The sequence below is a fragment of the Fundulus heteroclitus genome, unplaced genomic scaffold (assembly GCF_011125445.2).
Source record: "Fundulus heteroclitus isolate FHET01 unplaced genomic scaffold, MU-UCD_Fhet_4.1 scaffold_45, whole genome shotgun sequence".
Lineage (NCBI taxonomy): Eukaryota > Metazoa > Chordata > Actinopteri > Cyprinodontiformes > Fundulidae > Fundulus > Fundulus heteroclitus.
Window position 1 is genome coordinate 2695366 of NW_023396868.1, and position 26539 is coordinate 2721904.

General features: G+C 42.2%; 1 protein-coding gene across 1 annotated transcript in view; it reads left to right on the forward strand.

Moving 5' to 3' along the window:
• The window catches only part of nfic (nuclear factor I/C), a 274335-nt gene extending 248053 nt beyond the window's left edge, over positions 1 to 26282 (forward strand). Inside the window, exon 13 of the mRNA XM_036131682.1 lies at positions 24631 to 26282. Within this exon, the coding sequence (XP_035987575.1) occupies positions 24631 to 24702 (72 nt within the window). The 3' untranslated portion in view covers positions 24703 to 26282. The remainder of the gene's footprint in view (positions 1 to 24630) is intronic.
• The last annotated feature ends 257 nt before the right edge of the window (positions 26283 to 26539 follow it).

The window sequence follows — 26539 nt, forward strand, 5'->3', positions numbered from 1 at the left end:
CATGGTAAATACTGCTTTTTCATTCCTCATCCTCTCTCTCAACACTGTATCTCATACAGGAGCAGCTTATGCAGGGACTGTTATTACAACAGCCTTGCTTTTTTGCACGATAGTTCATAAAACACATTATGTGCCTTGCCCGTAGTTAGAATGCAGTGAAACGTTGAGTAAAGCTAATGATACGCTGTACGATGCAGCAGGCAGCACTTACAAAAGCGCATGTGTGAATGCTTGTCGTTATGTAGAGTTGCAGGCAACTTCTTAGACTGACCAATTGTTGATTTTCCACATTCAGGTCTTGACTCTCACAGATTAGATGCTTTAGTGACAGAAGTGTTGGAATGAAATAAAATCTCATGACAAAGTTTCTGCATGTGTCCTGAAAATGTGGATACGGTTTGATTTTTCTTTTTCAAAAGGCTGTTCCAGAGTCTGACACTTTCTTATCCTGCGGGTTTAAAAGTGTTGACGCCTCCGCGCTCTGAGGCGTCAACACTGCCTGGTGATAATTTCTCTCTGTATATCCATTGAGTCACAGTAAATCTGCGTACGCAATTTAAAAGTTTTACTGATAGAATGTGGAGATGAGGGCAGGGGAAACCGAGAGGGCTCTGGTCACTGACTGTGGGAGGGAAAGCAGGACTTAGCACCGACAGCAAGCAGGTAGACTGCGTAAATGTAGCTGAGACTGACTTATGGGCTGAGTGGATAGTGAAGTCCAGGGGGACAGTGAGACGACGCATAGAGAGCTGTGACTGACAGTCTCAGTGGTGGCTTGTGGCAGTTAGCTGATGGTGGAGTGCGTCGGAGGGTGGACTGGAAGACGAAGGTTCGGCTCAGCTCTGGGCACGTCTTTGTTAATACCGGAGCGTAAGATAGCATGAGTTCCAGGAAGGCTCTTGAGATCACATTTGAGAACCGAAGCTCGGGTTCTTCCAAGGAGGCCAAGACAGAGCAGGAACCAGGTCAGGAGGGAGATGGAAAAGACAAGAATGAGTCTTGAAGCACAAGGCAAGGAAGCAACAGGAACAAGGTTAGCTCAGGTTACTGCTATGGATGAGCTAATTCACCTTCCTTCTACCTTAATGAGAGACGAGAAGGGAGTGTTACAGAAGTGGTCTTAAAGACATAGTATGGTTCTGATGATCTGCCGTCTCTTAGCAGCCATATAAGTCAAATTTCTAAATCATTTGTGTGATAACTTTACCAAATTAAATGTTGCTCCTACCGGGCCTTAACTAAAAGTTGATGTTAAAACTGCAAATGAAATGCTTATCAATTATGTACCAAGATTTACAGAACAGTTTTAGCTGAGACTGGTTCATGATAAGTTTGCATTAGAATACAACAAACCAACACGCTTCATTCAGATCTAGGATGAAAGAGAAATACAGGTGGTGGCCACAAGATGCTCCACTAGTTAAAGAATAAAAAGCATTAGTATTGTATGTTCCATCTTAAACCCAGAGTTTCCTGGAACAAGATAGCCTGATTAAACCATGAGGTGAATGAGGTTATATCCCTTTCAGGGTTACATGCTGATATATGAGCTATAGCTATAACCTAAGGCCCCGTTTCCATTAGTACCCACTCAGAGTGGGTCCCCAAGTATTAGGATTGTTTGTATTTATTCTTTAAGTTCTGGGGATCATGCAGTCCTCAGTTTTTACCTTTTTGGTGTTATTTAGTTTGTAGATTCTGTTTGTTCCTTCTTGTCCTGTCATTGTTCTCCCTCTCCCTTAGCCCAGCCTTCATTACGTCAACTGATTAACTCCACCTGGTCCTCATGCCTTCACTCTCCCTCTTCTCCCAGTATTTAAGCAGTATAGTTTCATGTTCTTGTTGCTGGTTTCTACAATTTAACTACTTCATTTTCCCTGCCTGTGCACCATATCCTGCCTTTGTTATGTTCCATTTCTTGTAAGTTTTTCAGTTTTACTAAATACCAGCTCAACCTCTATTAGGCCCTCTTTCTACAAAACCTGACCGATATGGAACCGTTACTATTTTAGTACTTGCTTATGATATAGCTCCAAGCACAGCGAATTGGCCCAAAGACATGACGTCAGAAGACTGACAGTCACTGATTCGCTAGCAAGTGGAGTCACTGCATGCTTAACCAGAGCTACTGCAATGGGGCAATTCTCAAATGACGTCATATTTTTCCCGGGACAGCTGGTTTCCCAGCTGGTCGTCCCAGGAGCTTCATTTCAATCTGCTTCAATCAAGAAACGCAGTATATAACAGCTTAAATTATGGTTGAAATGTAGAAGGCTCAAAATGAGTAGAAAGAAAGCAATATTAGTAGAAAAGTAGGAGAGCCTCTCTTCTCTCTCACAACGGATCAAACTCGAGGAAGACACCCGCTGAATAGTCGTAGAATTACGGCTAATACTAAGACAAAATACATGTGTATTTTTACAGGCCTACGTTAATTTATTATAGAGCTCATTGCAGAAAATAGACTTAAAAACAGTCAATCATCCCGCAGTAATCAGACATTCAGATCCCATCTCCTCTTTGCGCACACACACAAGATCAATGTGAGAGAAATATTGACTTGATCCATGAAAAGAAGCGGAAGAGCGACAGGAAAACCACCACACACCGCTACTAATCATCACAAATGCATGTATTTAGCTGGTATTTATACACAGCAGGACTTTCCCTGCTCATACAGTAGTGGTCGCGGGGGAGGGGGGATGAAAAACCAAACCGAGGAAAGCGACTTTCAGAAACAAACCCCAGCAACCCAAACCTCAGACTCGCGAAAGTAACAAGTGACTTAAGAGAAAAACAAGCCCAAAGTCGCTTAAAATGAATGGACTATGCAACACTGAAGCTCACATGAACAGCCCTCATGAAGTATGATGATGTTTTAAAGCCATCGTGATCATGATCCCCAAATTACTTGTCACTCCAGCAGACACCAACGCAGCAGCGGTGTTTCGTTGTTGCCATATGTTGAGATCTGTTCATTTTTTGACTAAAACAGGTTCAAGCATTACCACTCTACTAGTACGACCACAAGATAGCTGTGACGCATGCATCTAAATTTTGTCATTTTAATGTCATTAGAGGAATGCTCAGATCCGCTATATTTAAATAAAAAAACACAGCAGTGAACCGCGTTCTTCATTAGATACTGAACAGAGATGGAAGCCCTCAAATAAATTCCGTGGTCCGAAGCAAAGGTGCACATGTTTTTGTGCTTGGTGGCTGATGGATCTCTCAGCTCTGCCTTGCTATGCTGACAATGCTCACATTGACATGGTACTCAGTTGTTATAGAAAACCACCAGTGTATAACTGAATCCAGCCAACCAGTAACCCAATCCAATCAATACGTCACCATGGAAAATGAGCATAAAACTCAGGTATAAGACATTAGCTCCATGAAGACAGTTCTGTCAGAACTTCAATACCAAAATAAAAAGTACCTCGTTTCATTACACCTGTGAACCACGATATTTGTCCTTAATCTAGGCCATTAATACATAACTAGAAACAGGATTTTGTTTTCCTATTTAGCTCAGCTACTGTGAATGAAGTTCAGACCAGAATCAGACCAGAATAATTAATAAAATAAGAATATGGAACTAAGTGGATTGAAAAATGAGATGTAATCTTGTTGTTTGATTCATCAGATAAAGTATTGTGTCTCTTACTGAGCTGAAACATTGTGCTTTTTGTTTGTACATATTAAGATGAAAGAATCAAAATAAGGTTAAAATAAAACCAGACTATGGAATAACTAGCCACAATATTATTTATATATATATATATATATATATATACACGTGTGTGTGTGTGTGTGTGTGTGTGTGTGTGTTACAGAGATGTCATTTTCTTCATACAAACACTGTTCCCATGTAACCGTCCATCTCAAACAAGCGAACAATAAAACACAGCAAATAAAAAAATCTACCAAAATTGAGCTTAACATACAGTGCCTATAAATTGTATTATACAGAGCCTGTGAAGAGACATGGAGGAAAAAAAATCAACGTGTCCCGACTTACCTTTGCGAGATCCTGCAAAACTTTTGTGACATCCTGACTTACTTTTGTGAGATCTTGCAAAAACTGCCCATTGACATTTTTGTGGGAAAGAACGGTTTTTGTGGAGTTTCTGCAACCTACATGGAGACATGGAGGAGACATGAAGTCCAGAAATGTCCCAGAAGATGATATTTTGTACATGCAAAGAGACAATTCAATTCAATTCAATTTTATTTATATAGCGCCAAATCATGAAACATGTCATCTGAAGTCACTTTACAAAATCAAGTTCAATCATATTATACAGATTGGGTCAGATTATACAGATTGGTCAAAAATGTCCTATATAAGGAAACCAGTTGATTGCATCAAAGTCCCAACAAGCAGCATTCACTCCTGGAGAAGCGTAGAGCCACAGGGAGAGTCGTCTGCATTGTACATGGCTTTGCAGCAACCCCTCATACTGAGCAAGCATGAAGCGACAGTGGAAAGAAAAACCACCCATTAGGGAAGGAAAACCTCCGGCAGAACCGGAGCAAAAAGTTAAAAGCTGAAATGACGACAGTCATTTCAATGTAATACAATGCAAAACTGGAGAACAGTAGACTGAAGAACAGTAGAAATCAGTAGAGTGAGAAAATTAGACCCTGATGTCCTCCAGCAGCCTAGGCCTATCACAGCACAACTATAGAGATAGCTCAGGGTATGAGCCACTCTAACTATAAGCTTTGTCAAAAAGGAAAGTTTTAAGATTAGTCTTAAAAGTAGACGGGGTGTCTGCCTAGACAAGGTAGACAGTATCGTGAAAAAAACACTGTTGATAAATATCTACTCAGTGAACAACTGCCTTCCACACAGGAAACAGCGAGTGCGCCGCTGCTCTCTGAAACCCATTATTTTCAACGGCATGCATCCCACAAAGGCACTGTGCTGAGCAAAGTCACATATACAGGCGTGGCCAATAGAAACTGGGCCAAACTGGTCCATCCGACCATCAGCCAGAAAGACCAGGAAGCAAAATTGGGGAGAAGTATGTGAACTGTATGATACAAGTTTGAGGTCGTATCACTGTGTAAACGGAGCTCTTTAACAAGCTCCCTGGACCTGAGGGTCTCGTGCACCCACAACCTCTTCCCCCAAACAACCCAACCCCGAACAGCGAGCGTACGGAGCCGGCATTGGTGCTGTGCTGATTCCCACGGGCAGCACAGCACATACCACCTCCTGTGTCGAAGGTGGTTGTTCACTGAGTGGATATTTATCAATGCCGAAACTCCACAAATGCAGTTCTTTCACAAAAAAATGTCAATGGAGTTTTTGCAAGATCTCACAAAACATTTGCAGGATCTCGCAAAACTGGCAGGATCTTGCTAAAGTAAGTCGGAATACATTTATTAATTTTTTTCTTCAAGTCCTTTCGCTGGTTCTGTAGTATTAGAACATGCAAACACTTATTTCTATCCTCTGCTTCTCAGTTATGTACAGTATGCAAACACCCTGTGCAGGTTTGAAAGTGAAAAGCCATAAACAACCCTGAGAGATGACTGACACTGTACTTCAGTGACTTGTGGGATTTTTACTTTTAGACTGGATTATGTCAAGGGACTAAAGCTGTTGGAAAGAACAGAGGAAAGAAGGGGACAAATCAAAGCATTTTCCTCCTACATAATACAGTATATGTTCATGGTTGTTTCTTTTTTATCAACCCATGTAAGACCTTACTCTGAATGACAGGATGCAATGGAAGCAGCATTAGTTGATCAAATCAGCATGAAAAAAATAAGGAGTAAGAATTTATCAATCTACCCTTTTTCTTTGAGAGGGCGTATTTACAGCTTAAGGTCCAAGTATCAATGTTTTCAAGGCTTTCAGGTGCAGATTAGTACAACAAAGGTTCTGTATGGGAAAGTTGTGTTTTGATGGATATCAGTGGAATCAGGAATCACTGCAGTCTAATTCCAAGTATTGTGGACACAGGTCACAAACCAAAATGTGCTCAGTGATCTATGTAACTAAATAACCCTGTCTGCAGGTGGTGAAAACACAGCAGTAAGAGTAAAGCTTGACATATGTTTGATGTACGTATGTTCCACGTGGAAATGAGATATGTGGACACGTCTGCAGCGTTTAAGCCTGGTCTATGCTTGGTGCATCTGCGTGGCCGCATTACGTAATTTTGGCTACCAAGCCCCTACGTGCAGCCAAAAGTTCCTGCTCTCCTCACCTAGGAAAATTCCTAACTATGCAAGGAAAGCCGCGTGGAGCAGAAATGCTGCAAATGTTGTGTTCGCACGTCTCACTTATGTGCGTCAAGCATAAACCAGCCTTTATGCTCCGTGTGGCTTTTGCTGCGAAGTAGCACTATTCTCCTAGACTCTAGAAGGCAGTGTTGCACTCCTACACCCAGTGTACTACATCCCACTACACGTAAGAGTATAAAACACTTAAGCCTCTCACTTTCCTCTGAGAGTGATGACGATTTCTATGCAGGAACTATTAATAATTTGTTGATGATGGTGATCTTTTTTGCCCGAATCATAAAGATGTTTATATTTCCGAACCTATGCCAGAAGGAGCGCTTGCTTGTCCGCCATGTTGTTCTCCGCGGTACTGTCTATCCCGTGTATATTTTCCCAGGTGCGGAGCAGAAATGTTTGGCCATGCGTGGTAGCCAAAATGACGTGATATGTCTGTGAGGACCTGGCAGCTGTGTCAAGCATAAACCAGGCTTAAGTCTGTGTATGTCCTGATTGCACAGAAAGAAGACTGTTAGCCATAAATGATGCTGTTCTTCCAACAGATACAGCATGCAGCTGCTGATCAGTTACTTGTTTGGCAGCTGATTAGAAGTAGCTGGGTTTTCTAACAAATCTTTTCGCTCAGTGTCTTTGCAGTGTGTTAGCTGAGTGGGTACAGGGATTTAAAGGACAAGACAAGGGGGCAGTGAGCTCTGATTGCTGGTGCAGGGAAACATCTTGCAGTGGGCACGGAAAATATTCATACCCCTTTAAATTTTTCACTCTTTGTTTCATTTCAGCCGTCTGCTGAAATAAAACAATTTATTTTATTTCTCATTAATGTACACTCAGCAACCCATCTTGACAGAAAAAAACTGATTTGTAGAAACTTTTGCAAATTTATTAAAAAAGGAAGACTGAAATATCACATGGTCATAAGTATTCACACCCTTTGCTCAATATTAAGTAAAAGTACCCTTTTGAGCTAGGACAGCCATGAGTCTTGTTGGGAATGATGCAGCAAGTTTTTCACACCTGGATTTGGGCATCCTCTGCCATTCTTCCTTGCAGATCCTCCCCAGTTCCATCAGGTTGGATGGTGAATGTTGGGGGACAGCCATTTTCAGGTCTCTCCAGAGATGCTCAATTAGGTTTAGGTCAGGGCTCTGGCTGGGCCAGTCAAGAACAGCCACGGAGTTGTTGTGAAGCCACTCCTTCGTTATTTTAGTGGTGTGCTTAGGGTCATTGTCTTGTTGGAAGGTAAACCTTCGGCCCAGTCTGAGGTCCTGAGCACTCTGGACGAGGTTTTCTTCCAGGATATCTCTGTACTTGGCCGCATTCATCTTTTCTTCGATTGCAACCAGTCGTCCTGCAGCTGAAAAACAGCCCCATAGCATGATGCTGCCACTACCATGTTTCACTGTTGGGATTGTATTGGGCAGGTGATAAGCGGTGCCTGGTGTTCTCCACATATGTTGCTTAGAATTAATGCCAAAAAGTTCTATCTTTGTCTCATCAGACTAGAGAATGTTATTTCTCATAGTCTGGGAGTCCTTCGTGGGTTTTTTGGCCAACCCTATGCAGACTTTCATATGTCTTGCACTGAGGAGAGGCTTCTGTCGGGCCACTCTGCCATAAAGTCCCGACTGGTGAGGGCTGCAGTGATAGTTGACTTTGTGGAACTTTGTCCCATTTCTCTACTGCATTCTGGAGCTCAGCCAATTGATATTTGTGTTCTTCTTTACCTCTCTCACCAAGGCTCTTCTCCCATGATTGCTCAGTTTGGCTGGACGGCCAGGTCTAGGAAGAGTTCTGTTCGTCCCAAACTTCTTCCATTTAAGGATCATGGAGTAGCCTTGAGTGCTGCAGAAATTCGTTTGTAACCTTGGCTAGATCTGTGCCTTGCCACAATTCTGAGATCCTCAGGCAGTTCCTTAGACCAAATGAGATTCATGAGGTCGAAGGAACTGCCCGAGGATCTCAGGATCCATATGAGACCTCATGATTCTCATTTGGTCTCATATGGACAGGTGTGTGCCTTTCCTAATCAAGTCCAATTAGTTTAATTCAACACAGCTGGACTCCAATGAAGGAGTAGAATCATCTCAAGGAGGATAAGAAGAAATGGACAGCATGTGAGTTAAATGAGTGTCACAGCAAATGGTCTGAATACCTGTGACCATGTGATATTTCAGTTTTTCTTTTTTAATGAATTTGCTAAAATTTCTACATTTTCTGTTTTTTGTTTTTTGTTACTTTTTTGATTTCAGCAAATGGCTGCAATGAAACAAAGAGTGAAACATTTAAAGGGGTCTGAATACTTTCCTTACCCACTGCAAATCACTTCAGTCATTGTGTTGAGAAGAAAATAATTTATTCTATTTACAGCTTAATACAGGGGCAAAAAGGAAGTACTGGTGAAAAGTAACACAGAAACAAGTGTAGAGAATAATAAAGATTTGTTTATGCGAGAGAAGACTTAATTTACCCAGGACATGGCAAATCCAAAAAAGTTTAAAAAGCAAAACAACTGGACTTCACTTCTTGTTGGTGTTTGAATCCATGTAAGAGACATATTGGAGAAACTGATCCACCTCACCAGAGATGCATGGCTCAACACAGGCGAACCAGCTCCTCAGGACAGAGTCAGTTATGCACCCAAACCTCAAGGAGAAGTAACTCTCTTTGGAGGACCACAGTGTTCATATTCTGGTCAGAGAAGATATCCAAACAGACGAGGAGGCGTCAGATTTCATCAACATCCAGTCCAGCATTGAGCCTGATGCCTGATCAGTGTCACACCTTCCTGCCGGGCACCAAACGTCTCAGTAAACCAAGCTAGCAACTATGCAGCAATATTAAGGGAGGAAAATTTGCATGTGAATTTAAATCTGTAGAATGGCAAGTCCCGACAGCTTTAAAGGTATACTATGCAACCGGGGTTGATTTTCCAGCGAGGCTCCCCCCAGCTGTTCTACTGGTTTCTCCATCAAGCCAGGCGCGGTTGTTTTGAGCTTAGCAGACAGGCGAACGAATCACCGTGTCTACTAACACAGTGAAAGTATGAACATGCACACAGAGAGAGAGAAACCATTCCAGTGCAGTGTTTCTCCTAGGAATTTGCTTACCGGATGAGCGGAGCGAGGGGGGACAAGTTTAGCGCGATGGAGCGGGGGGGTGGGGGTTGACAAGCTTTGCGCGACCAGCAGGGGGGGGAGACAAGCTTTGCAACCGGCAGAGCAGGGGAGACAAGCTTTGAGCGCATATGGAGTTAGTTTTTTTTTTTTCTTTTGGAATGTTGGCCAGGCCGTAGCCTACAATGTTACTTACAATCGCATCAGCAGAAACGCGAGGTCCGCGTCAGCCTTGCAGCCTTCTTTTTCTTTTAGTTCTCGCCATTCTGAAAAAGCTTGCCCGATGTTCACCCGTGTACGACTCCTCTCTCTGTCCAGAGCCATTTTCCTCTTTCTTGCCTGCTCCAACATGGGCTTTCGCTGTTTTCTCGCTGGTTCCGCCATGATAACTGCACAAATATCGCCACTGCGCTACCAACGAGCATGCCTTTCACTGCGGGCGTGTAGCAGTTCTCGCCGTAAAGCAAGACCGACTCTCGCGATGCACACGAGACTACTCAGCCTGTGGATGCGGGCCGACTGCTCCTGCATTGCAAGTACGGTATTTCCCCCACAGACCACCAGGGCGGCCTAGAAAACCTTAGTTCGACCTGAAATTACTCATTTAATCATCCAAAACGGTATGGAACACATTAATTAACTGAAAAATGTTGCATAGTATGCCTTTAAAAGCTTGGAACTTCTGCCTCACTAGCTTTGAATAGAGAAACATCTTCAACCATAAGAACAGAAGTCAATCTGTCTTTTTAACCTTTTTTTCTTGGAAAGATTTGTTTGGGCCTCAATCCAAAAGTGTCAAATAAATATTGACTGTGGACTATAATTTTCAGTTAGCACTTTTGGTTTACTGATTGAACTATTTCCTCTATTTCTACCTTAATAATAAAAAGTCAGGTTGTATTTTTCATGTGAGAAAATGTGCAGAGGAACAAAAGTCCCTTCCTGTGATTGATTCATGTAATCCGCTTTCCCACCAGCTCTACTGCATACCGCCCCACTCAGCTTTACTCAGAACCTGCCGTTTTTCAACCGACCTAGAAATGCCTCCTGGGGGTAGTTTAGTCCCACTTTCAACCATCAGTGTTGTGTCACTCATAAGCATTATTGTGTAACTCTAAAGAAATTTGCGAGAAATGATAAAGCAGAAAGGGGAGACAAGATTGTCTGATCTACTCCAAAGTTTGCCTTATGGAGTTGAAATTTTGGTCCTTATGAGGAAGTTTTTGCCTCTACCATGATGAGAACAATGTCAAGGACTTCGAAGCACAAAACCATGCAATCATTTTCATAAATTGGGTGTTGGATATTTGCACTGTGTTGATTTGGCAGAGGATTTGTTATTTGGCAGAGAAGTGGAGGAAGGCAGAGAGCTACTGTTTACGGTGGTTCGATCAGCGGGCATGAATACATTTAGAGACAAAAACAGCTTTCAGTGTGTGTAAAATAAGAGAAACCCTCGGTAAATCTGCACATCAGATTTAGGTTATTAGATAGGCTACAGCGCAACCATCTGCATATAAAAAGCTGATATGTCCTTTTTCAGTTTTTTTTCCTTCTGATGTGGTTTATGGTTTGTAAATAGTACAATTATATTCTGGTTTGACCCACTGTGTTCATGGTGGTCCTTAATATTAATATCGTCACTCTTCAGTTGAACTTTTCCCTGAACTTCTTTAGAGAAAATCTTTTCCAGCCCTACTTCTAAGCAGGGCTAGAAAAGATCACTGTTGCAATGCTTGCAAATGAGTGGATCTGAGAAGAGCCCAGCCAAACTGAGCAAGTGTAAAAGGGGCTGGAGAGGATTTACTATATGTTAATATTGATGTCAAGCTTCTGTAGGAGGGGTTCTTGTTCTATTGTTTTTTTATTTCCTCTGAAGTCATACTTTGGTCCAGACATGGAGCGCATGTTCAAAATCAGCCTACAGAGCAGGTTTTCTGGGGATCACAATGCCAGTCCCCTGGTTAATAGCTGCTCCGCTCTTTACTCTGTTTGCTATTGACTCTTTCTAAGGAATAAGATGCTTTGTTGTCAAAGATTGTTTTTGTAGATTTTTTCCAGCAGAATCCTTCTGATATGCAACCGACAGCTATGCTTGTTTTCAGATAAATGAATTTAAAACAATCCCTTTTCACAAAATGTCGGCATGTAAAGACTTCATATGGAATTGCATGATTATCCAGCCATACCCTTTCACAACAGCTGTTCATTCATGAAAAAATGAGAAACAAACGATAAAATGTCTGACTTTTTATTTTCATGTGTTGGTACCTCTCAGAACTAATTGTCATTACTTATGGTGACACTTTGGAGCGTTTTCTAAAAACGGTTTGTACCAGAACTTTGTTTTCTAACATCTCTAGTGTAACCTAGGGTTACTCTCATTAAACATCCCATTGCTGTGTGTGTAACACAACCGGAAACAATGCTGTGCATTTACATTTGTGTTAGGAAGATCTCGACTGCTGATGTCAGCCTTCAACTGGATGTTCACAGTGGAAAGGGCTACCACTTTAGACTGGAGGGGTTTTAATACTACCTTTGACAGCTTTATTATTATCATTAGGTTTGCATGTTAGAACAAATGTCACACTTTTTAACATCAAGTAAAATTTGGGGATATATGTTAAAGTTTTGGTTCATTTGAATTGTCTACGTTTTGACAACTTTGCCGTGCATGTCCATCTTTCATTGTTAGAAATCTGCTGTGGGTAAAACCAACACGTTTTATGTGTCTTTAATATTTCCATATTTACTCTTCTTATCAGCAGATTTTAGAGAAATTATTACTGGAACTAAGTATGTTTTCCTATGCAAAATATAACATTAATAAACAGTATATAATGATACCCAGAACTCTGCATATCTGTCTTTTACTTCTTTGATCAGCGAGTTTTTGTGTTAGCACTAAGCATGTAAAGGCCAGTCCTAATGCAGAAACACATCATCCTCATTAGAGTATAGCGCATGGTCCAGGATTTTTGCAGACTTCTGCCCCCTCTGGCGACAAGTTGAAATGACACCAGTGTTTTGCACATGCATGGGAGAAGAGGAAAAACATCTGCTTCTGCGACTGCACAGGTCTTTTGTTTAGATGAGTAATGTCATCTGAGGTAAGAAGGTCATAAATATTGAAGTTAGACCATGTTCTCTCGCTAATGCATCGATTACGGCAGAGAATCAACAAAATAGCCAGGTGAATGAGAGTGTGCACCATGTCACACCCACTCGCAAAGCCAAAGGATATGGGCCGAATCACGCTCTCGTGAACTGGCTAATCCAGCCTATAGAGACAACTGCAGTAAATAGAGGAGGAATCATTTCACACAGGGCAATTGCAAGGGCATGCATGGGGAAGAAAATAAATATTTAACTTCAAAACTTCCATTATGCCCCTTTTAACATCATGAATACAATGAGAGACATTTGAAGGCAAATTTAGAAAAAACTAAAAATTTGTTTCTATATTATGCTAAAGCAAGTTACAGTTTCCATAGAGGTCTTTCCTCTATGGGAGTATTCCTAGGACATTTACAGAAACACAAGCAATTTCTGCTCATGCCAGTACACTCAATCATAGCGTGCCCCATTTCTGATCTGTAAATAGATGTTAGTCACAGCTACAAGCAGAAGGGTCAGAGGATAAGTGTCACACTAAGTTAAATTGGTCACGAAATATGTCAAATAATCTCCGAAATGATCAGATATTGAATGTCATACCAATGTAGCCCAATGTTGTTTCAGTTATGAACAACAGTGAGCTATAACATATCTAAGTATGTTATTTCTGATGGGTTGGGTTGAGTAGTCATCTGGCAATCTGAAGGTTGTGGGTTCGATTCCAGCTTCCCCTTGCCACATGTCAATGTGCCCCTGGGCAAGGCACTTAACCCCAAGTTGCCTACCGAGCTGTGCATCGGTGTATAAATGTGTGCGTGTTAATGAGAGAGATTGGGTGAATGTGGCTATAGTGAACAGCGCTTTGGGTTGTCAGCATGACTGGAAAAGCGCTATATAAGTTCAGTCAATTTACCATTAACCATATTGGTTATTGCTAGAATTTATTTAGTCAATGTGTCAGGCTTTGTTGGTATAGTATTGCAATTCTCTCCTCCCTGGTATCACTCACATATTTCTACATAAGCTTCAGCTAGTCCAGAATTCAGATGCCCGCATCATCACAATGACCCCCTCCATCCACCACATTACCCTCTGTTTTGCAACAGCTCCAATGGCTCCCAATTGAATTTTTGAATTAGGTTTAAAATCCTCCTCTTAGCTTGTAAATCCATTCACAGCCTCGCCCTTGCCCACCTGTCTAATCTCCTCCATGTTGCTATGCCCTCCCGCACTCTCCGGTCCTCCTCCCTTATCCACCTGACTGTCAAAGTGCCCGTCTCACCATCATGGGGAGCAGAGCATTCAGCTGCTCTGCACCTCGCCTTTGGAGCTGTCTACCTCCGCAACTCAGAAACACTACTTCAGTCCCACGCTTCAAATCCAAACTCAAAAGCAAAGGTTTTGGACCAATTCTCTTTACTATATATATGCTTCCGATCAGCAAAATTATCAGACAGCATGGGATTAATTTCCACTGTTATGCTGATGATACTCAGCTATATTTATCCATAAATCCTGATGAATCCAATCAGTTACTTCGACTGCAGTCATGTCTTGATGACATCAAAAGCTGGATGACTTTAAATTTCCTGCATTTAAATTCTGACAAGACCGAAGTTGTAATCTTTGGACCAGAGTCCTCAAAAAATAAACTTCTTAATCAATCACTTAATCTGGATGGCATTAACTTGGCCTCTGGTAATAAAGTAAAAAATCTTGGTCTTATTTTTGACCAAGACATGTCATTTATATCCCATATTAAACAGGTTTCCAGAGTTTCCTTTTTTCACCTTAGGAATATTGCCAAAATTAGAAACATTCTGTCCAGGAGTGATGCTGAAAAACTGGTCCATGCATTTGTTACTTCAAGGCTGGACTATTGTAATTCTTTACTATCAGGAAGTCCACAAAATGCAGTTCAAAGCCTTCAGCTGATCCAAAATGCTGCAGCAAGAGTTCTGATGAAAATCAACAAGAGGGATCATATTTCTCCTGTTTTAGCTTCCCTTCATTGGCTTCCTGTTAAATCAAGAATAGAATTTAAAATTCTTCTTCTAACGTATAAAGCCCTTAATAATCAAGCTCCATCATATATCAGAGCTCTGATTACCCCGTATGTTCCTAACAGAGCACTTCGCTCTCAGACTGCAGGTCTGCTGGTGGTTCCTAGAGTCTCTAAAAGTAGAATGGGAGGCAGATCCTTTAGCTATCAGGCTCCTCTCCTGTGGAACCAACTCCCAGTTTTGGTCCGTGAGGCAGACACCCCGTCTACTTTTAAGTCTAATCTTAAAACTTTCCTTTCTGACAAAGCTTATAACTAGAGTGGCTCATGTTACTCTCAGCTACCTTTATAGTTTTACTGCTATAGGCTTAGGCTACTGGAGTATATCAGGATCTAATTTTCTCACTCTATTGAGTTCTACTGTTCTTCAATTATGCATTATGTGTTGTCATTTCTGCTTTAACTTTCTGTTCTCTCTCTTTTTTCTTCGTAGTAGGTACACCTGGTCTGGCGTTCTGTTAACTGTGACATCATCCAGAGAAGACAGATCACCCGCTATTACCATCTAATGTAGAACAGATTACTGGATCAATGTGTGCTTCTGTGCTTTTTTGTCTCTCTTGTTGTGTCTCTGCTCTGTCTTCTGTAACCCCAGTGGGTCGAGGCAGATGACCGTTCATACTGAGCCTGGTTCTGGTTCTGCTGGAGGTTTTTCCTTCCCGTTAATGGGTGGTTTTTCTTCCCACTGTCGCTTCATGCTTGCTCAGTATGAGGGATTGCAGCAAAGCCATGTACAATGCAGATGACTCTTCCCTGTGGCTCTACGGTTCCCCAGGAGCGAATGCTGCTTGTCGGGACTTTGATGCAATCAACTGGTTTCCTTATATAGGACATTTTTGACCAATCTGTATAATCTGACCCAATCTGTATAATATGATTGAACTTGACTTTGTAAAGTGCCTTGAGATTACATGTTTCATGATTTGGCGCTATATAAATGTTACAGGTCCCAAATATGGGACTGTAATAACAAATTTAAATATCCTGAAAGACAGGTGAAATAAAAGGAGATTTAGACACAGCAGCTTTCCATGTTTTCTCCCAAATTGGATCTGAGAGCGAGCGAGCGGAGGTCCATTCCCATAGCAACCGGAACGCAACTGCTTGTGCCATTCCTTAAAGCGACAGTGTAAATATATATATATATATGTACATAGAGATCATATTAATTTACTAATAAACATATGACCAATGTGGTCACCTGTTTTGGGTGCGCCACATAAATAAAATTGAATTGAATTGAATTGAATTGAATGTGTAATTGTCATGTCCATATGGCCAATTGTGTATTGTCATGTCCATATAATTTGAAATTGTCCTTGCAGGAATCATAATAAAGCTATTTACAAGCATAAATCAAGTGGAGCACTATGGCGAAAGCTGTTCGCTCCACTTGTAAAAGCAAAATCTGTCGAGCTCTATCTGGCATTGAGACATCAATTCCTATTGCCATACTGCTAGACAGGACACTGGGGAAAAAAAAAAAAAAAAAAAAGAATTGAATGTGTAATTTTAACCTGATTTTTTCCATCCATCCATCCATTTTCTGATCCGCTTTATCCCTCATGGGGTCACGGGGGTGCTTGTGCCTATCTCCAGCGTTCACTGGGCGAGAGGCGGGGTTCACCCTGGACAGGTCGCCAGTCTGTCGCAGCCTGATTTTTATTTTTTTTTATTTATGATCACTTTTTGTTATTGTTTGTGTTGCATTGTTCTTAACCAATGTGTGGTGATGTTGAGTGTCCAGAAAGGTGCCTATAAATAAAATGTTTTTTTATTAATATTACTTCCAAGTAAGGCTCTCAGAGTAGTTTTTGTTTATTCAGTACACCTATGCAAATTCTCAGTTATCCGGGTCATTGCAACAGTAAACAGGCTTAAATCGGAGGTAACTGGACTTTCGCTTAGTTTTTTCTGAAAACGTTTCGACACCTATCCACGAGTCAATTCTGGTTGCTCACACTTGAGCAAGATGCAGTTCGTATGCTGCTGTTTTTAAAGGACATGGAGGCCCATCCTCCTAGGTGCATTCTAAGTCAGATGCAAGTCAATGACCCACATGTCACTGTCCTGAGTCATTGAAAGCCATTGCTGGATTACTTGGTCACCTGAATCATGAGGAGACTGCTGATATAATCTCTTTGGAATGTGTTATTCAGTATGCCATTCATTCATTCATTCATTCATTCATTCATTCATTCATTCTATCATTCATGCATCCCGATTGGAGCTGTGATAAAAAAAGGTGGTGGACTTGAAATACTTTTAGTCAACAGTCCAAAGCAACAGTGAGTATGGAAAACAGATTAAAAAAATTGTTCCAGCGGGTTGGAGAAGGTGGAGAAAAATGTCGGGTGTGTTGTGTGATGAGAGAATGCCAGGAAAGGTGCAAAAGATGGTGGTGAGACCAGGGATGTTGTCTTGTTCAGAGACAGTGGTGCTGAGGAAGAGATAGGAGGTAAAGCTGGAGGTAGTGAAGCTGAAGATGTTGAGGTTCTCTTTAGGGGCAATGAGGATGGATTGGATCAGGAATGAGTACATCAGATGGACAGCTCATGTTGCATGTTTTTTAGAGAGAAAGCCAGAGAGGCCAGAATGAGATGGTTTGAACATGAAACCGGGGAGGGATTGTGAGTACATAGGTACAAAGATGTACAAGGAGGCCTAGAGGAAGACCAAAGAGAAGATTTACTACCATCTAATGTAGAACAGATTACTAGATCAATGTGTGCTTCTGTGCTTTTTTTGTCTCTCTTGTTGTGTCTCTGCTCTGTCTTCTGTAACCCCAGTCGGTCGAGGCAGATGACCGTTCATACTGAGCCCGGTTCTGCCGGAGGTTTTCCTTCCCATTAATGGGTGTTTTTTCTTCCCACTGTCGCTTCATGCTTGCTCAGTATGAGGGATTGCAGCAAAGCCATGTACAATGCAGATGACTCTTCCTGTGGCTCTACGGTTCCCCAGGAGTGAATGCTGCTTGTCGGGACTTTGATGCAATCAACTGGTTTCCTTAGATAGGACATTTTTGACCAATCTGTATAATCTGACCCAATCTGTATAATATGATTGAACTTGACTTTGTAAAGTGCCTTGAGATGACATGTTTCATGATTTGGCGCTATATAAATAAAATTGAATTGAATTGAATTGAATTGAATTTATGGATGGAGCGAAAGAGGACATGAAGGTAGTTGGTGTGGGACAAGAAGATGTAGAGGGTTGGGTTGATGGCGTGTTCCAATGGAGTAGGGGTAAAGAGCAGGACCCATGTACATAGTTCTTGATGCAGTTTAGCCGAGTTTGATTCTCGCCAGAGGTCCTTTGCCGCGTGTCCTCCCCCCTCTCAAACCCCCTTTCCTGCCAGCCTAATTTGTAAAAATGAGCCACTAGTGCTGCAAAAAACCCATAAAAATAATAAAAAAAAGATGGGGACAAATGATTTGCTGTGGCAACCCCTGAAAGAGTTAAGAAGATTATGCTGGTGAAGATTCTCAGTCATCCAGGTCATGGTCATTCCAAAAGATTAAAAACAAAATAACTGGACTTTTTTCCGAAGTTTGAAGACATTTCGCTTCCTATCCAGAAAGCTTTCTCAATTCAAAATGTCTGGAGATATTCAAATATCTTCTTTTTGACTCACACCACCCACTGAAGCACAAACGTTCGGTCATTAGAACCTTACAACACCAGGCCGAGCATGTCCCAACTAAAACAGAAGGGAAGCACAAGGAACAGAAAGACATCAAAGATGCCCTCCAAACCTGTGGGTACCCTAACTGGGCTTTTGTCAAATCAGCATGTTGTGCAATTATACACTGTTTAAAGTTATTTAATGTTTCTGTCCTTTGTTTCGTGTCAGTTCGGTCCAGTTTTGGCCATTCACGGGAGGAGCGTTGAAGGAGGGAAGTTGTTAGCTAGCGCTAGCGGGCTAGCGCTTGGCTCTTGGCAGGCTAGCGTTAGCCTTGCAGCAGCATATGGCTAACGGCATGGTCTGGGTTGGAGGCCTGGTCCTCCAGGCAGACTCTGACCCCGGTTGCAGTCACGATTTAAGCAGATTTTTCCTCAGCATGGGGAGGTGGCTTCTGTGCCGGCTTTTCAGCTCTGCGTTGCCTGGAACCAGCTCCGTCTGTGGTGCGCTGAGAAAGCAGAACAAAGCTGGCATAGACGGATTCCTTCACTTCGGCATCTGTTTTAAGCAGAAGTGAGAGACTTATCTTTGAATCGGCTTGCAGTTTCTCCCTATGCCAGGGAGGAACTGAGTTTCAGAAAGGCTCAATCTCACTTAGCTCGCGACCTCTTCCAGGCCCCATCGATGGTTCCCGGAGGCCTTCAGTCACATGGCTCCCCCCTCTCCTTGAGTGCTGGTCCTCAGAGGGTTTGGAGGTGTGTGTCTCAGCAGCTTGGAGTCAGGAGAAGAGCAAAGAGAAGAGAAGTTCTTTGTCTGTGGGAGGAAGGTTTTATCTTAGCAGGAGTGGTCACAGCTGACCTCCTGCTGGGAAAAAAGGCCACCCAAGCCTTGAGAGTCTCATGTTACGGGCAGAGTGGAATTCCTTAGTGACCCTTCCACTGTTCAGAATTCAATCTGAGATCAATTATTTTGATAATCCTGGCGGTAATAACACAACAAGCAAGAAAATCCAAAAGACCCGCCGCAGAACATAATAGTGAGAAGAATAAACGCAAAAACATCGTCATCCCATATGTTGCTGGAGTCTCTGAAAAACTCAAGAGGATTTTCCTCAAACACAAAATCCCAGAACATTTCAAACCAAACAGGACCCTCAGACAGAGGCTGGTGCATCCCAAGGACAAAACCCCCAAACCTAAGATGAGAGGAGTGGTGTCTGCAGTTCAGTCAGTGAGGAATGTTCTGATCTTTATATTGGAGAAACCAAACAACCTCTCCACAGACGCATGGCTCATCACAGGAGAGCTACCTCCTCAGGACAAGACTCTGCTGTCCACCTACACCTTAAGGACAAAGGACACTCTTTGAGGACCAACATGTTCACATTTTGGACAAAGAAGACAGATGGTTTGAAAGGGGTGTGAAGGAAGACATCTACATTAAGAGAGAATAACCAACCTTAAACAGAGGAGGAGGCCTTAGGTTCCAACTCTCAAAAACTTACAACACAGCTATAGGGCTGATTCCGGCCTGTCATCACCTCAATCCTTACCCCCATACGGGTGATCAAAACATCGTGTAAACCAAGCCAATAACGACCCTAACGACTCCCCATTGCAGAGCCGTGGACCAGTTTCGGTTCAACTTGCAGGTCTACAATGACCTTAACAACTCCCCATTACTAAGGGGGTGGACCTGTTTTGGTTCAATTTGCATGTTATCTAAGCCATTACAAGGCCTTTGTTGGGCAGTGGTATAAAGCTTGGTACTCCACACTACTCCAGACTTTTTGAATTGAGAAAGCTTCCTGGATAGGAAGCGAAACGTCTTGTGTACTTTAACAATAAGCTGGACTGGACTAGAAACACCGAGGTGGTCTACAAAAAGGGCCAAAGCCGACTCTTTTTCCTGAGGAGGCTGAGGTCTTTTAAAAACTGTGGGACGATGCTGAGGATGTTCTCTGAGTCTGTTGTTGCCAGCACGCTCTTCTTTGCTGTCACATGCTGGAGCAGTGGGCTGAGGGTCGCTGACAACAGCAGATTGAACAAACTGATCAGGAGGGCCGGTGATGTCATGGGGGAGGAGCTGGACACTCTGAAGACCGTGGCAGAGAGGAGGATGCTCCTCAGTCCATCTTAGACAATGTCTCACACCCTCTCCATGACTCACTGGCCGAGCAGATCAGTTCTTTCAGCAGAAGACTCCTCTTACCTAGATGCACCACAGAGCGCCACAGGATATCATTCCTGCCTGTGGCCATCAATCTCTACAACACCTCCCTCAGTGATTCAGACACCCCCCCCTCTGTAACTGACATTCATTCATTCTTTGCACTGTTCTTGCACAAGTCACTACCACTTTACTTGGATCTGTAGTTATGCATATGTATATATATATATATATATATATATATATATATACATACATTAACTTATATATGTGTATATAGACATATATATATATATATATATATATATATACATTAACTTATATATGTGTATATAAGTTAATGTGTATATATATACATGTATATATATATACATGTGTATATATATATATATATATATATATATATATATATATATATATATATATGTATATCTGGAGCATGGAACAAAAGTAATTTCCCTCTGAGATTATTAAAGTATGTCTGATTCTGATTCTGATTCAAACTTGAGAAAAAAGTCCAGTTGTTTTTTTGTTTTTTTTTACTTTTTTGGAATTAAGAAGATTAATTCATGCATCCAGCATGGCTTTTCCAGCATTGGGACCTTCCCATGGCCTTTGCTGGCTGTGTTCGTTGAGCCTTTGCAGGTTGCAGTGGGCGACTTCAGATCAGCTTTCCTCTCAGCTTAGCCTGGCCGCCGGACAGGAGAGAAACTTCGTGCCGCCTCGACTCAGCTTTCCTGCAACAGCTGACAAAGGGTACAAGCAGAGCATCTCCAGCGTCTCCTGGCCAGTTAAGTTCCGATGTTGGTTTCACAAAAACGACAAACAAAAAACAGACTTTACTTAGCCTGATTGTCACTTTAAATGTTTGTGGGTGTGCGAACCCATTCAGACCCTGGTGGCTGTCTCTCCAATGCTGCTGTTGAGGAACAGCGTGCAAAAGAGGGCGATTGAAATGCAAGTCTTTATACAGTGAGCCCTCTTGCTGTGAGAGGCAGTCTCCTGAAGGCCTGTAAAAGTCTTGTGTTTCATGTGGCTTTCAACTTAGCCGTTTGTTGCAGTAAACGCTCAGTCAATGGCTATGTCTAGAAATGAGACAGGTTTAAACACTGAAAAACAGGGCAAAACAATAGAGATAGAACTTACACTTAAAAGTTTAATTAACAGCAAATTCAGTAGTAGGATAATAAAGCATGTGGTCTTATGTCTTCCAGCTGGCTAAGCCTAAAGCAGCATAACTACAAAGATAACCTAAGCCACTCAAACATAAAGGAATGTGTTAAGCCTGGTCTTAAAAGTGGACAGGGTGTCTATCTCTAGTTCTTGTCACTCTAATTCCTTCCCAAACATTAAAAGGTTTGGTTAACCTGAAAAAAACACATGGACCAACTTTTTGTCTTTCCTGCCTATTATTTTCTTCATTGAGAATGATAACCTTTCGAAATTGAAATTGAAATGAAATTTTATTCGAACCTGATACAAATATAAAAATAAAATAGTGCACAGTAACAAGAAGTGCATAAGAAAGAAGAGAAAATACAGATTTTTTTTTTTGTTTCAGTTAACATATCATGCTCAAAATGGGGTAGGAAGAAGTGAGAACTTATAAACTCCTACCCCTAAACACTTGAGACTTTAGAGTCCTACTGTCATTAAAGAAAAAAAATCAAAATCAAAGTGGCAGTTAGAAGTAACAGTTACTAATATTTCCCTTTAAACAACATGAAATAAATGCGTTTACTATTACTGAGAATTTAACATATCAAAAGTCAAGTTCATTCAATTATTCACTAATAATTAGCAAAAAATATATTTGTCAAGTCAAATTACACTTGAGATGAGTGCACTTTTAATAAATAAATAAAGATATAACTTGCACTAAAAGAGATTAAATACGGGGGTGTACAATTCACTGACGGCAGTAGCGTCAAGCAACAAAACGGAGACAATCTGCTTAATTGCTGCCTGGTGCGCTCAAGAGCTCATGACGTCACGCACGCGGCGCATCCCTGAAGCACAGGTGTTATATCAGACCCAAGCATAGCTCTCAACTCTCACGCATTGACCATGTGACACACGCATTTCATCAATTGCACACGCTCACACGCATTACTTTGAAAATCTCAATCTTACAATCAAAATCTCACTCTTGAAACGCACGCGAGCGGACGCTTCGCGTCGTGGCAGAACCAATTTGCGGTACAATGGTTTCCGCATGTCCAGTAGTAGAGGGAACACAGCTGCAAGGACCGCCGCCGCGCAAACAAGTTTCCCTCATCCAAAGTGAAACACTTCTACGGTCCGTGTTGCGTGCGAATTAAATGGTAAGTCGTCATGTTTTATTAGTTTGAAATAATTCAAATTGCCTAATAATTTCTGAAAGCAAACTGTCGCCATTACTTTCCTTCTCTATCGTATGATGTGAAGTAAGAAAGTAAGATAGTCCGTTTAAAATAGTGACCATCTTGAATCGACCAACACCAACCCCCCCATCGGACCACAATCTCACTCTCAACTGTCGTCAAAAGTTGAGAGGTATGGACCCAAGTAAGAGCAGAGGTTGTTGAGACACGGACGAGGATCCTGTTAAAATGAATACCAACGCAGCAAAGTACTTTTGAACGTCTACAACGATTGGAGAGGCAGCCGGTAAGAAGCTAAACTTAAAATCTGTGCTACAGAGTTGCTACTGCTGCTGCTGAGCCGTTCGGGAATGGTGTTTGTTTACGTGTTAGTGTGCAGAAAAATGAATGCGTAGCTCTGTTTAATACGCGTTGTTTGCCATGCTTTGATTGTCTTGATGAAATGTGTGTTAGTATGGCCATAGGCTGCGTGTTTCTTAAATATTATTAGAAAGTGTTTGGTCGATTGGTGTAATAAGAGGGTCTGCTTTTTAATTGGGTTAACAAATTTAAAGGATAAATAGGTTAAATGGGGTTTGTGCAATTAAAGTGGCAATATGTGGTGGGTGCTACGTAAGCTTGTGTTTCAGTGTTTGGTGTTATTTATCAAGTAGCATTTTGTATTGAATGGAATATTTAAGGCTGACATTTACATGTAAATATTTATGTGTTTATGCGATTACTTATGTGTGTATTTTTTTTTGGTTGTTTAAAGGTTTTTTACCTGTTTGACCACTGCTAAAGAAAAAAGTGGAAAAGAAACAAACTGAGTGGATTCCAGTTTTATTCTCCATGTAGACGGGTGAAAATCCCTTTCAAGTTGGGGAATCTGCACAACTGAGCTGACAACTTGACAATATTTGGACATAAAATCAACAATTTTTAGAATCTAAACAAAGATTCACCTATAATGCTTCATTGTTTATTTCATACAAAATATCAGTTTACTTTAACAGTGGCATCTTCCAGGTTAAGCAATGAGATTAATTGTCCTTCTCAGTGTGCGCCTGAGTACAAGGTTGAAAGAATCCCACAGATGTTTCATATAACAAGCTTAATTCAATGTTGGGAGCTTTTAGATTACCCCATGTGTGAGGAATCCAACCTAGTTTGTATGGCATGTACCCAAACAGTTTCACTGTTTTACCAACCTGTAAACTACAGCTGAGACCTCAGGAGAAAGAATTATCCTAGTTTGCATTCTGTCACAAGCATATGCCACACAAAGGAAATTCTTTGGGCAACTGATTTTGTGTTTGTGTGTTTTTATTCTATTTTTAACCTGTGATCTAAGCAAATTGAGACTTTAGCAAAACATTGCGAAAGGAGACGAGGAGTACAGTCTGGTCTCCCTCAGACACCATCCTGGACTATAAAGCCAGAACAGGTCCATCTTCTGCGTTCATCAGGAGGAGAAAATAATTTCACATCAGTCAAGTCAGAAAGATGAGAGGGAAGGAAGATGTGTGGAGAAGAGGAAGTAAAGAAACAGAACATGCAGCATATCCAACAGCTAAGTCAGTAAAAATCTTCCCTTCAGTGACAGGGTCAGATGAGCTAGTGTGGAAATGGAACATGATGGAATGCAGAACCACTGTATAGTGTGAAAAGAAGTTTATTATTTTGTTAAAGAAGCAATAAGTGATATTTCACCACTTTCTGTAGACCAAAACAAGATGTGTGACAAGCCGCACTTCCAGCCCCTCCATTTTTGTTCTTAACCATTGCCTCATATGCGCATATTTGAACAGGATAAAAACACAGCAAAACAGCATCACATTTGGGAGGAACATTTCTAGTGTAAATAACTCATAATTTTATAATGCTGTTAGCAAGAGAAAATTTTGATCTTGTGGGGGTGCTCTCCGACATGTTGTTCAGGTCCTGGCCCTCCATCCCGCACCCAGGCCAGATGGCCCTTGGCACAGGCCCCAGAGGATGATGCCAACATGACCCGGACCTGGACGAGCAGGTCAACTAGGTCATCCCCTGCTGACTCTGATAGACATCTCCGTTCCCCGAAAACCCACCCGGAGAGGGAGGCTCCGCCCGCCGCACAACCTGGGGTTAGGGACAGGCACTCACTCACCAGGACCAACGCCAAACACAGTTGTAAATCTCAACTCCTCCCTGAGTCCTCGAAGTGAAAACACAGTGGTAAATCTGTAAGCATGAGAGCTTCTTTCACACGGCAAAGTTATGCAGGTGCACCCAGAGAAGATATGAGCAGAGTTACATACATCAATAAAAATTCTCACAACATCATTCAAACAACTCTCAACACACATACGACAAAAGACACCCAGGCTGGGCTCATCCCCACTTCCCCTCCCTCCCCTCCCCCCACTAGCAGAGTGCAAACCCCATTGAATGAAAAGGCATCTGCTATTAGATGGTAATGTCCATGCCCCCTACCAGCTCAACAGGCCCAGGGGCCCCCAGCACACCAGAGGCCCCAGTAGGGCCAGACACCTGGGCATGCACCAGCCCAAACCCCAAGCAGCATACTCCACAGAACCCGAACCCCCAAGGCCACACCAGGACACCCGCCCAAGGACAACACACCACAGGAACCCAGAGCCCCGGAGCCACCCCAGACCCACCCAGCGGCAGCACAACTACCAGGCCAGTAACCCACGTCCGTCAGCGCAGAACCCCCCAAGAGCATCGCAAGCGGCCGCTGCAGGCCGCCCTGAGGCCCCCCAAGCCCCGCCCAGGTGGGGACCATAGACCCCAAGGCCGGACCCACCAGATACCACACTCCGGGCAATCCCCAGAGCCCCAAGACCCAGGCACCCTCTGAATCAGCCACCATGCCCTACAGGACACATCCCACAGCTCCCCGCCCACACAAAGTGATGGAGCCGATCAAAGGAACCCAAAGAGATCAATCTGGAGGGTGTGTTCCAATTACAGAGGATGTGCAAAACCCATCTTGAATAATCTTTGACCTGTATAGTGTACTCTGTGAATAATTTTGTATTGTATTTGTTGTAAATTTGGGTTTCTAGTCATTTTGAAAGTTTGATTCAACGTGTGATTCAGACATTGTTAGATAGCTGCTGCGTTTGTGTTTAGTGGAGTGGCTCATTTAAGTTAATAGTTACCCATTTGGATTTGTGTTTAGAACCCTGTGCCAGTATCTCCTGTGTGTTTGGCTTATGTGCATTTACTAGCTTGAGGCCAGAAAGAGGGTGGAATTAGGGCCAGAGTCCGCACTGACTGACACACTGAGTTTTCCTGTGTTAGTTTCATTAGGTGTAGTGGGTGCTGTGCTCTGTTTTTTTTTGGGGGGGGGGGGGGGGTTTGAGTAAAAATCTCCTCTGTTTGTTTATTGCCTGCACCTCTTGTTATCAAATAAATTATCATTTTATAAGAACTTACCAGTTTCTGCCTATATGTTTATGACTCCACTCCCCTAGACCAACAAGGGGTCGTAACAGTAGTTATGGAAGTTAGGCAGGTCTAGTCCCCCTCTGTCTTTAGTCTACTGTAGCATGTTGAAGCTGATACGAGGGGGTTTATCTTTCCAAAGAAATTTAGAGATTCAATAACATTTTATTTATATAGTGCCAATTCATGAAACATGTCATCTCGAGGCACTTTACAAAGTCAAATTCAATCATATTATACAGATTGGTCAAAACTTTCCTATATGAGGGAACCAGTTGATTGCATCAAAGTCCCGACAAGCAGCATTCACTCCTGGGGAAGCGTAGAGCCACAGGGAGAGTCGTCTGCATTGTCCATGGCTTTGCAGCAATCTCTCATACTGAGCAAGCATGAAGCG